Genomic DNA, 13,037 nt, shown 5'->3' on the forward strand with positions numbered 1-13,037 from the left:
TATGAAGAAAATAGGATAACATATAATTTAGATAATTTAAAAATGATATCAAAATCAGTATGTTCAACATTAGCTTCTATAATAGAACATACCAAACCTAAGACAACTCTTGGAAAACATAAAACATTTTTGTTTAAAGGAAAACTTAAAACTAATTGACTACAACTACTAAGAAACTTTTTTTTAAGTAGAGTTACTGGAATGATGAAAAGCATAAATTACAACCCACATAGGGAAAATTCTTGATATTCCAAAATTGACATAGCCCCTTTCCTACAGTTTACTGGATTTGTTTAAAAACTGAAGCAAGCAAGGTTAGGAAGTTTAAAAGGAGGTAAAGCTAGGTCCACTGACTTAGAGACAATTATAGTCTCATCAGATAAAAGAGTGGAACATAACAGCACAAAGAGCTGATATTTTAATGTGTTTTGACAAGTACGCATAAAGAATTGTTGTTTTAAAGACCCAGAACCACTAGCAAAACAAAACAAAACAAAACAAAATTTTAAAATAATACTGCTTTAACATTTCCAGAAGCTGTGCTCTTATGGAAAAGAAACGTGTGCCAACAAAATCGTCATGATAGCACAGTCCTATGTCTCTCAGGTTTTCCTTTTTAACCTTTACATTTGTGAGAAGAATGCATCTAAAAAATGTCTTCAACTTTACTACAAACTGCCCTCACTTTTCCTTCCACATTCAGAACACAGGTTATTTTTTCAATCCTAGCACTGTATTTTTGACACTTACAAAAATAATTGTTTTGTAAGACTGACCTACATTTTTGCAAAGGATGGCAAAAGGAAGTGCTGGATATATTGTGAGTATGCAAATATTACAGGATTTACAGAAGACTTGGTGGAGGAAGATGTTGGACACACTACACCTCTTTACAATGGAAGCAGAATAACACAGGTTCATCAACCTGTATTATACCTGACTACAAATGGAATACATATGTTGTGTGTCTATACGTTACTAGCTAGTAAGTGCTATGAACCAGCCATTATACTGACAGCTTTATGTGTATTACCCCTTATTTAACCCATATGACAACCATGTCATTACTCTGACCAGTTTTACGAAGGATGAAATAGAGGCTTAGAGAGATTAAGCAACTTTTCCAAGATCATCCCTGAGTAAACACAGATCAGCTCCTGTTGTTTTCACCACATTATACTGTTTCTTACAACAGCAGCAATAATTTAGTGGGTCCGTCCTATGATAAATGCTCATTTAATTCTCCTAAGAACCTTATGAGGTAGAGATTATAATCCTTGCTTCACAAATAAGGAAACTAGTATATAAAGAATATAATCTGGGATATGAACTCAGGTCAGTCTAACCCTAAAGCCAATGTTCTGAATCACACTGTTCTGTACCACAGTCTCCCAAAACATGACTCTCCCAAGAAGGTTCAACCCTAAACAGTATCATTTGGCCAGAGCAGCAAAAGTAATAATAGCAGATACCATATACTGAACACCTGCTATGTTGCAAAATCTGAGCTAATCATTTCAAAACCTTATCTTGTTTGGTACTTATACAAACCCTATTAGGTGATACTATCTTCATTTTACAGAAAAGGTCACTGAGGCTTATTGAGATTAAGCAAACTGTGAAAGGCCTCACAGCTTTGAAGTGACAGGAGTGTGACATGAACTCAGGTCAGCTTGACTCCAAAACTTCCTTTTTTAACCCTAAAGTCACACTGTCACCAAGAAGAGTACAGCAATGAGAATAGAAAATACTATTAGATACATGAGTTTTCATTTCTTATCTATCTAATTGTTAGAGACTCATATCCCCCTGCAAATAATAATGCCAGAATTGGCAAAGGCTCAACAAACACTGTCTATAAGAAACGTATACTAGAACAGCTCTGGAAAGGAACAAAGCAAAGAGCACCAGAAGTGTTAAAAATCTTCCTAGCCAATAACTGCACTTCTTACCCATCTTAATTATATTAGTGTTGGATGTATTTTGAAAATCTAGCTACCATATTAATCTTGCTTCTAGAGTATAACCTTTTGATAAGTGATTACTGCTTCAACATGGAACTATCTGCGCGTGCTCTACGTCAGGGTTTTGGCAAATTACAGCCCACAGGCACCCCACCACCTGTTTTGGAAATAAAGTTTTACTGGAACCCAGTCATGCTCATTTGCTTATTTATTACCTATGCTGCTTTTATGCTACAATGGCAGTTAAGAGGTGGTGACAGAGACCACAAAAGCCATCTGCTCCTTTGCAGAAAAAGTCTGCTGAGTTCTGTTCCTATTTTTAGTCATATAAAACCCTAGATGGGGGCTTCCCTGGTGGCGCAGTGGTTGAGAGTCTGCCTGCCAATGCAGGGGACACGGGTTCGAGCCCTGGTCTGGGAAGATCCCACATGCCGCGGAGCGGCTGGGCCCATGAACCACAATTACTGAGCCTGCGCATCTGGAGCCTGTGCTCCGCAACAAGAGAGGCTGCGATAGTGAGGGGCCCGCGCACTGTGATGAAGAGTGGCCCCCACTTGCTGCAACTGGAGAAAGCCCTCGCACAGAAACGAAGACCCAACACAGCCTAAAATAAATTAATTAATTAATATTAAAAAAAAACCCTAGATGGAATATAGATTTTAAACAAAAAATTTCAAATAATGTATCATTCGGAGTTTTCCAGGTTAATTCCTATCCCTAATAGGTAGGACAGGTGGATCTACATTAAGCACATGCTGGCTTGGTTATCTCTGAAAGAAATGTAAATATAAATGGATATAAAGGACCACAGCCCTCATCTAAGATTTACTTGACCTTCCTGAGAATATACACAGAAAATTTAGTTTTTCTCATCTTTAACCAACATGAAAATATACAACTTGACAGTCAACTCCACAAGTGAAAGTACACAATATGCAGTAAACAATACCCTCTTTCCTCATTAGAAAGACTATTCAGAGGAAAAAAAATACCACAAACCTTGTGTATTCTTAAAGGACATGATGGCCTGTCTGTAGGGGTTTGGTGCATCTGCAGCATCTGTCAGGTTGGCCAGCACCAGCAGAAGCAGGAGACTCTGGTTGGCCAGAGGGGAAGAAACTTCTGGAGCAGCGGCCGCTTTGCTGCCCACACCGCCCAGTGTGAAAACAGTCCAGAGTCCAGCTTGAGAAGAAAACACACAATTAAAATGTGCTGGGACTAGGGGCAGGACAGGAATAAAGACACAGACGTAGAGAATGGACTTGAGGACACAGGGAGGGGGAAGGGAAAGCTGGGACGAAGTGAGAGAGTGGCATGGACATATGTACACTACCAAATGTAAAATAGATAGCTAGTGGGAAGCAGCCGCATAGCACAGCGAGATCAGCTCGGTGCTTTGTGACCACCTAGAGGGGTGGGATACAGAGGGTGGGAGGGAGACGCAAGAGGGAGGAGATATGGGGATATATGTATATGTATAGCTGATTCACTTTGTTATAGAGCAGAAACTAACACACCATTGTAAAGCAATTATACTCCAATAAAGATGTTAAAATAAATAAATAAATAAAAATAAAAACACAACTCAGCTCTGGTGGAAAACTACAAAAAAGAAATGTGCTGGGACTAGTAAGATGAATCTATTTCTGTACAATATTCTATACTTACTCACATTTTAAAGTTTGAAATAACACTCCCTTTTTTGATTATGAAAGTAAAACAAGTCCATAATTTGGAAATTCTCATATTGCCCAAGGACATAAAATTTTTAAAGACTATCATTCCCTATTCCCATAATTCCACTTCCACTTCCCAAAGATAACCAAGATAATATTAAAGTTTCTTATGTATCTTTCTCAATTTTTCTTTACATATAAAAACATACACATAATTATAAAAAAGTTTCACGTACAACTTTATACCAAAATATTTGAAAACCTAAGCAAAATATTAAAATATCTAGGAGAAAACAAAATACCAAAATTGGCCAAAAAAGATGAAAGCCTGAATGGACAAATAACCTTATAACAGTGTAAACCAGAGTCAAAGAGCCAATCCTTTAAAACCATCCAAGTCCAGATTTTTTTTTTTTTAGAAATAAGTCTACCAAACCCTCAAAGTACAGATAATTCTCATATTGTATATGCAGTGCCAAAGTACAGAACAAGAATCATAGCTACATACTCATCTGACAAGGCCAGAAAAATCTCCTTGATACAGAAACTGGATTAAAAAATGCATTTAATCACATTAAAAAACAACCTAGGAATAAACCTAGCCAAGGAGGTGAAAGACTTATATGTAAGGCGGTTCATCAGAAAACTAAAAATAGAATTACCATATGATCCAGCAATCCCACTCCTGGGCATATGCCCAGAGAAAACCGTAATTTGAAAGGATACACGCACCCCAAAGTTCACAGAGGCAGTATTTACAATAGCCAAGACATGGAAACAACCTAACTGTCCAAGCACAGATGAATGGATAAAGAAGATGTGGTATATATATACAATGGAATACTACTCAGCCATAAAAGAGAACAAAATAATGCCATTTGCAGCAACATGGATGCAACTAGAGATTATCATACTAAGTGTAGTAAGTCAGAAAGAGAGAGACTATCACTTATATGTGGAATCTAAAATATGACACAAATGAACCTATCTTTGAAACAGAGACAGAACCACGGACACAGAGAAGAGACCGGTGGTTGCCAAGGGGGAGGTGGGGGTGGGGAGGAATGGAGTGGGAGGTTGGGGCTAGTAGATGTAAGCTGTTATGTATAGAAAGGACAGACAACAAGGTCCTACTGTGCAGCACAGAGAACTATATTCAATGTCCCAGGATAAACCATAACGAAAAAGAATATTTTAAAAAAAGTATGTATATATATGTATAACTGAATCACTTTGCTGTACAGCAGTAATTAACACATTATATATAAATCAACTGTACTTCAATTAAAAACAAACCACAAAAATAAGTGATCACTACACATCACAAATTTAAATTTATTCAAAACAATGTTCATGATATAGTTGGGAAACTTGAGGCATTTAATAAGAAAATCAGAATTATATAAGAAAGTACAACCAGTAGCCAAGTATTATTTGCTTTGGGACTGATCTGTTGTTTATCTTAACATTTTTAAAAATTTCCAGTCACTTCCTTCCACTCAGAGTATGCTCCAGGACTGCCTACCCCTATATCCACCACTGTGTGTTCGAGGATTGCAGGCAAAGAAAAACACAATTAGAAAGTTCAATCTGCCAAAAAAAAAAAAAAATCACAAAATGCTCTCCAAGGTAAAATATAAGTGTTTTATTTTGGGGGGGATTCTCTTCACAGCTGTGCATCTTCATTACTAGGAGAAATAAGAGTTGACTAGCACTGGACAAATTTCACAAACAAAATTCTGACTAGCTTTTAACAGAACTTCAAGTGTCCTTCCCCCCCCCACCCCCCTTCAAGTCTTTTCAAGAGGGCTGCAAAGCTGCTTATAATGTCAACAAATGAACATTTTATTGAGAAGCTATCCTGCCCCACCCCCACCGGACAGACAGCCTTCCTTCCTTTCTCTGATAAATATTACTGCTATGTGGCCTTTCCTTACAGGGAGAAATGAGGCAGCCTGCCATTGCCTACACTGTAGTTTAAACTGGTCATAATACTGGACCAGAATTCTTCCAAAAGTTTGTTTCTTTTTGCTGATCCAAGCCTCTGATCTATGACCCAAGAATCTTAGTGGAACTGCACTTTCCTGTTGGCAAAAAAAAATCTTCTCTCCACCAAAAAAATAAGGGAAAGTTACAGTATATTTCCTTCTGTTCTAAAAACCAAATTAAGGATGGTCTCCAAAGTTTTTTAATTGTATCCCTCAGGTCCTCCGAATAAATGCTTAAAATAAAATTCATCTAACTAAAACTAAAAAAGTACTGAAATTAACTAAAAGAAAAAATCTAGTGTTGATAATTCCACCTTTTAAAAGTACTGACTCAAGATTATTTAACCTTAACAATAAAAATGTGAGAAAAATATAAAGTATGACAAACTGAAACATCAATAAAATAATAACCAAAGAAAAAAGAACTCTCATTTTAAGAAATTTTGAACTCAAATGTAAACTATTAAGACAACAAAATTAAGGTAAATTACTGTTTTTTTATATTACTAAACATGCCACTTGCCCTATAACTGATTTCTTATATCTAAAAAATACATTACAGAACACTAATTATTCAAGCAAAACTATACCAAAAAATACATGATAACATACTATACTGTCATCCATAGTTATAAAAATCTGCTAAAAGGGTCATATTCATATATTTTGAGCCTGTAATACTGTAACAAAACAGAGACCATGAAGAAATTAAGGAGAAAGCAGGTCAGCTATTACAAATACTTATGAAAATTCTGCTAGAGACATTTCAATCAACACAGATAAAAGGGTAATCAGTCAATAAATAGGTAGTGAGTGCCTAATTAGGGTTAAGCTCTATGCCAGGTATAAAAAATACAAAGAAGAAAAAACATTATACTTTGTCTTTGAGGAGGTTAGAGAAAGGGGAAGCAAATATTCATACCAATTTTAATTGTCATAATGATCCAACAAATATACCTAACTCTTCAAACATCTATACTTTTCCTATATAAGTACAGTGAAATAAGGGAAGACAGTTTCACCAATAAAGTTACTGAACATGCATCCCAGGGCAAACATTGGGGCAGAGTAACTATCTGATCCCAATACCATGCTCTCTTTCCTTTTATTAATAAAACGCCCTGAGATTTAGCTGGGCAGAGCTACATTTCCCAATCTTTCTTCCAGAAAACTATGGCCATATGACTAAGTTCCAGCCAATGGGATGTGACTGGGAGCAGCCCAAGCGAGTTTTAGATGATATCCTTAAAAGGAAATTATTTTCTCTTCAAATCCTCACCCTTCCCATGGGCTAGAACCCAGGTAGAATGGTGGGCCGACAGATTTGACTTTGTGCATGAGGATACCACCAAGGGAATGGCAAAACAAGACAGAAGGAAGTCTGGCCCTGGATGACCTCAGGAAGCAAACCTGCCTACACCCCTGGACTAGCTTAGACTTTTACGTGAGAGAAACATTAATCTTCTATCTTTTTTAAGCCACTGGTATCTGATCTCTATTAAAAGCCAAACCAATATCCTAACACAAATACGTGTTATAAAGTTCCAAAATATTATTGCTTGGTTAGAGACCTTTTTTTTCCCCAAACAATAGTTTAAAAAAATTTTTTGCATATCAAAAATTTATTTAAGTTTTTAAGATAATTATAGATTCATATGCTCTTGTAAAAAAATACGCACCTTTTTATCCAATTTCCTCTAAGGGTAACATCTTACAAACCTATAGTACAGTATCACAATCAGGATTTAACATTGATACCATCAAAATACAGAACAATTCCATCACCAGTTAGGTACATTTGTATGGGAAAAAATATCTGATGATCACTAAACTTCTTTGAAGTTAATTTCTTTTAAGGGTCACATACCAGCCACAGAGGAAATGTACCATCGTGGATTAGGCAAAGTGCAAGAAAATGGATTAGACACTAAGGAGCCCAAAGACAATGAGGCCCTATCCATGAAGTTTATAGTCTAAAGGAGAAATGGACATGGAAAAGACAAGCAAATAAATAAACTGTAATGAGTTTGCAGGGAGAAAAAGAATGTTACCTAAATGTCAGGATGGCCCTGGAAGAAAAAACAGTTGAGAAATAACTCAGAAATCAATGTGTAGAACTGACCATTGGTTTATAGACTTTTTCCAAGTTTACAATTAACCAGAGAAGCCATTCTCCTTCCCCCCAGTTTTAAAAAATTTTCTTTCATTTCTTTTTCCTACTTTCTTTCTTGCTTAGAACATCCTTCAAGGTCCAAATCAGACTCGTCTATTCTAATGAAGCAAAAAATGACTGCTTTTACAGCACTTTGATTATATAGCTCTCTGGAGCATTGTACTTACCACAGTCTGAAATTGATTATACTTACATATGTAACTTAGGCACAAATCTTCCTGTGGACTCCTTGATAGAAAATAGCTACATCTTTTTCATGTTTCATATTCCTTACAGGGCTCCAACTTATAAACTTAATTTGTTCCTTTACTTCAACTTGACTTTACTTTCTTTCTTACTTCAGTTACTTACCAAAGGTTATTTTTACAGTGTATAAGACAGATTTTATATTTGATATTTTAAAAGTATATAAATAATATAGATTTTATATTTGCTATTTAAAGGAAAAGCATGCTGTTTTTAAAGTTCTAAATATAAGTGTCAAAAGTTGGCTTTAGTCCTATATTTTAAATTATAATACTTTAATGCTGAAGAGAATACTAGGAGACAGGTATTTTCAGACACCAGTGGTAGGACCGTAAATGGGTACGCACCATCTTTGGGAAAGGCAGTCAAGTAATGTGCATCACAAACATTAACAATACGCAGATTATTTGGCCTAAGAAGTCCAATTCCACAATTTATTCTAAAGAATGAATACAAAGATCAAATTAAAGAGCTATCCACCTTAAAACTCAGAGAAACATATACACTTAAATACTGAATGAGAAGAAACTGGCTGAATCAATTGTGACACAACTCATCAACACAAGAGAAAACCAAGCCCATGGTTAGAAATACAGGCGTATCACCCAGAATGTCAACAAGGTTAACATTTTCCCAGTAGAATGTCAGCTAGTTTTTAATATCTAAACTTCCCAGAATATATCACTCAGTTTAATCCTTTTCAACTAGTGTTTATAAAATAATCTTTTATATTTGTATCTCCAAAACTCAAAACATTTTAAACAAAATAATGTACTGGGGGAGAGGGGGAATCAAATTTCATTACAAAGATAACTGGTGTGACAGAATTGCTGACATTTTGAAACTGAACTGAGTGTTAAAAAAAAAAAAAAGGAGATGAATGTCTCAGATGTTGTTGATAACTAACAGGGCATCTTAGTGTCATGCCCTGTGTGAGCCATTCTCCACCACTGGGCACACATACTAAATGTGTTTCCTAAGACCTTTCACACTGAGCCCTTGATTTTTGCTAAGTGTTATACAATAAGAGGTAAAAGTTGAAAAAGTTGTAAAGAAGAGTGAGGAAAAAATGACTAAATGGAAGAGAAGAGATTACTATTTAAATCATCACTTTCATCAGGAAGCCATGTTTTAAGCATTTTATATGAAAACACACTAGTTTGTTAAACACTGGCATTTAGTGTGCTTTAAAAAACTGGTTGAATAATTTGAGTTATTACATACACTATAATTTTTAAAATTTAAAATAATGGTATTTAAATAGGTTCCAGATCAGTATTTTTGGCATAATGTCTGATTTTTGTGAATTTTTGTGATTACTGATATTAAGTGGTAGATACCTGCATTGTATAACTAGTTTGGAGGGTCAGTTGTTAGGGTCTGACTACAAAGGAACACAAGGAGACTTTTTAAGATGATGGAAATGTTAAAAATCTTATGGTTATGGTGGTTATTACATGACTATACATATTTGTTAAAACTAACAGAAGGTAAATTTTACTGTGTATAAATTATATCTCAGTAAACATGACTCCATCCTTTCCCTCTCCAAAAACATGTTGGGCATGGATGTGGAGCAAGTTGAACTCTCATATACTCTATAGTGAGAGAGTAAATTGGTGAAAATAATTTGGAAAACTGTTTAAGTGTAACCACTATACTTGAATGATGCACAGCTAGGACCCACCAATTTGCCTAATTATTATACCTAATAAAATGCTTACATTATGTGCAAAGACATGTACAAAAATATACATAGCAGCATTATTTTAACAGGCAAAAGTTAGAAATAATCAAATGTGTTAATAATCATACACATTACAGTATGAAGGATAAATAAAATATGGAATAGTCTTAAGATGAAATAATAATCAAAATGAACAAAATATGCTTCATGCAAAAATATGAATGAACTTTACAAACCAAAGAAGACGCCAAAGAATACATAGCATGTGATTCCATCTATATAAAGTTCAAAACTAATCTGCGGTGCTAGAAGTCACAACAGTGGTTTCCCGTGCAGTTGGGAGAGGACCGCGATTAGGAGAGTACACGAGCGGGGATGCTGGGATTACTTGACCTGACTGGTAATTACATGTATGTTCATTCACTTTATGACAATGAATTGAGCTATACACTAATTGTACATTTTCTAGATGTTAAACTTACATTAAAATGTTTACCACTAAGAAAACCCAGTATGCATTCCTTTTTGTAAGATGATAAGTATATACCATCATGCTCACAGTGGTTACCTTTGATTACTGGAACTAAAGGTGATCTGTTTTTCTCATTAGAATGCTTTGACTTCTAAAATGATAATGTAGTAAAAGAAACCATAAAATTTGAAAAAAAATTTACATGATATCTTTAGAACAATATTTCTTAAAAGAAATATATTAAAATGTCAGTTTATTGAGGAAAACATACCCTATTTGATATTATATCTTTATTAAAGGGCACAGTCCTCAAGTACCTCTCTATGTGTTCAGCCTATACGTTAAGAAAACATTCTTTAGCAATTTATTTTTTTCATTTGAAAATGAATATAAAACACCAACATACACAATCTTGAACTACAGCCAATCATACTACAGTGCTAGGAAAGGGGGAAGGGTGGTGGGAAGGTCACTAATATTTTCACTTTTTTACATGTGTTTACATTTAAAGCACTCTTAAAATATCTGGTGACTTCTAGTTCCTAAAACAGTTCTGAGTCAAATTCAATTTTCCTAACACAAAACAACATGATATTAAAACCCCCAGCCTGTCTCCCAAAAGGAATGCTTTGACCATCTCAAAAAAGAGAAAAAAACACACCACAAAAGAACAGAGGAAAATGTTTTAAAAACTCATAGCACACTAAAACATTTCATCCACCTTTGTAGTCTGAAATCTTTCAGAACCTCTGATTTATAATCCAGCATAATATAAGCCATATGAAACTTTAAAAGTCTTACTCCTTTAAGAACAGAACTATTAAAGAAAAATTGAAAAAAAATCCACTGAAATAATTCAGTGTTTATGAAGATAACACCTGTTTTCAAAAAGGAGAAAAAATGAAAGGTAACAGAATTCATTGGTCTAAGTAAAACTCTAGAATCACATATCCTTAAAATAAACATTTATGAGAACCTAAGATGAGCCAGGTACTATAGTAAAGTGTAGAGTATGAAGGGAAACAAAATGAATAAAAAACCTAGTGTCCTCTGAGATAAATCCCATCTCATACCCCCATGCAAAAATGTTAGATAAATTAAATCTGATGCAAGAAATAAGAAAGGGGCACTGTGCCTGTACTCTCAGAGGACAGATAGCCCTTCCCTTGAACAGGTCCATATCTGGTTCCCCAGTAACCTCATTCCATCTGTCCTGAGGTTGGCCCCTAAAGCAGTGTTTCCCAAAATGATGCACGGACCACTGATGAAGTGAGAGATGGTTAAGTGTGGCACTTTTTAAAAATCTCCAAGAGTTATATATATTAGAAATATATAAACTAGGATATCAATCTCAATTTTCAAGGACTTCACCATGTAATATAAGGATAGAGTAAACAATATGTTTAAATTTGTGAAAAAGTGAGGTAAGTAAACTGGAATTCAAGCTGTACTCATATAAGACAAAATCATGGTGGTTGCATGGATGTGGGTGAAGTTGGGGAAATATTCCTGTAGGAAAACAGAGAAGTCCTCACATCACAGCTCTAAGCATCTGGCAGTGTATACTTACACAGAAGTCCCACTCTTCAAACCAAAAAAGCCCTGTTCCCACAACATTTTCTCATGATACATGATCTCTACCCCCTCAATACCCTGGTCACCTTTCCATCTGCTGGCAATGAGGCATCCCCAACAAAACACAAAACAGAGGTATGTGTGTTAATGATGGAAGAGAAACATAAGTACCTTTCAACAAGCTTTAACCAAATACAACCATTCACCCCTCCTTCAGCTGAGGAAATCCAACAGTGTAGTATGTCACCCCTGTGAAAATTAAAGGGCCTTATTAGGGCTAGAGCTTTCACTGTTACTACAAACTTTCTCTCTTATACACAGCTGTACTACTTCATACCCTTGGCTTGCACGACTGCCTTCCCTGCTAGACTGTGGGTTGCTTGAGATGGGTGTCTCCCTTCTTCACTGTGGTTTGATTCATTTGCACCCTGACAATATAATTTTTTATATTACATTAAATAGGAAATGAGTAATTTTTAATTTTGCATTTTTGCAAACTGAATTTTTTACCTTTTATGTAAAAATATTCATACGAAATTCTTTACTTTCTCCAAATAAAAATCACGATTGAAGTCTGAATTATGCAAGAGATTTTGTCAAAAACTACCTATACTAATAAGTTTATTAACTTTAACAGTATCAATAACCAAAAAGAATCCATTACTGTTAGATTTCTAACAGTAAAATCTTAGAATGAGTGCCTACATTAGCATTTAACTTCCACTTGTGAAGGAGTAAATATAAATCAAATGACTATAACAAAATATGCAGAATAGATTTATTCCCACCTCAGTAACAGTCATTTTTTCCATATAGGTTTCCAGCTGTTACTCTCCTGGGCATTAAAAACTGAGAATCTGTAAGTAACTATTACTCTTTGGTTGAAAGTGACATTCAAGGAAACATGGGAAGAATTTCTTCCAAAACTCGGACCACTTTGAAATGAATTTTTAAATGCCTGAAAGGTAGCAACAGCAATGTCATCTACCATCAAAGGATAAGAAGAGTAAGATAAGAGCTTAGGAGGGACTAGGAAAGTAGATTCTATGAAAAGAGAGCACATTCATAAATATTTGAAAAAGAGGATTCCAAATTAGTGAATCCAGAAAGTTCCCAAGATATAAATGATGCCCAAATGAAAGTTACAGGTAGTAAACGCAAACAAGAGTAAACACTGTAGATCAAATGGTCTGAAAGTACTCATGAGATTGAAGAAATATCCACAGAGCATTCAATACAATCCAACTAGCAGTTAA

At 35.1% G+C, this 13,037-nt stretch overlaps 1 protein-coding gene across 2 annotated transcripts in view; it reads right to left on the reverse strand.

The window, feature by feature from the left end:
* Nucleotides 1-13,037, reverse strand: part of DYM (dymeclin) — a 403,514-nt gene that overhangs the window by 245,013 nt on the left and 145,464 nt on the right. For both annotated transcript variants that reach the window (XM_036822924.1, XM_036822925.1), the window contains exon 9: nucleotides 2,964-3,146. In XM_036822924.1, the coding sequence (XP_036678819.1) occupies nucleotides 2,964-3,146 (183 nt within the window). The remainder of the gene's footprint in view (nucleotides 1-2,963; nucleotides 3,147-13,037) is intronic.

Source organism: Balaenoptera musculus, chromosome 14, assembly GCF_009873245.2.
Source record: "Balaenoptera musculus isolate JJ_BM4_2016_0621 chromosome 14, mBalMus1.pri.v3, whole genome shotgun sequence".
Taxonomy (NCBI): domain Eukaryota; kingdom Metazoa; phylum Chordata; class Mammalia; order Artiodactyla; family Balaenopteridae; genus Balaenoptera; species Balaenoptera musculus.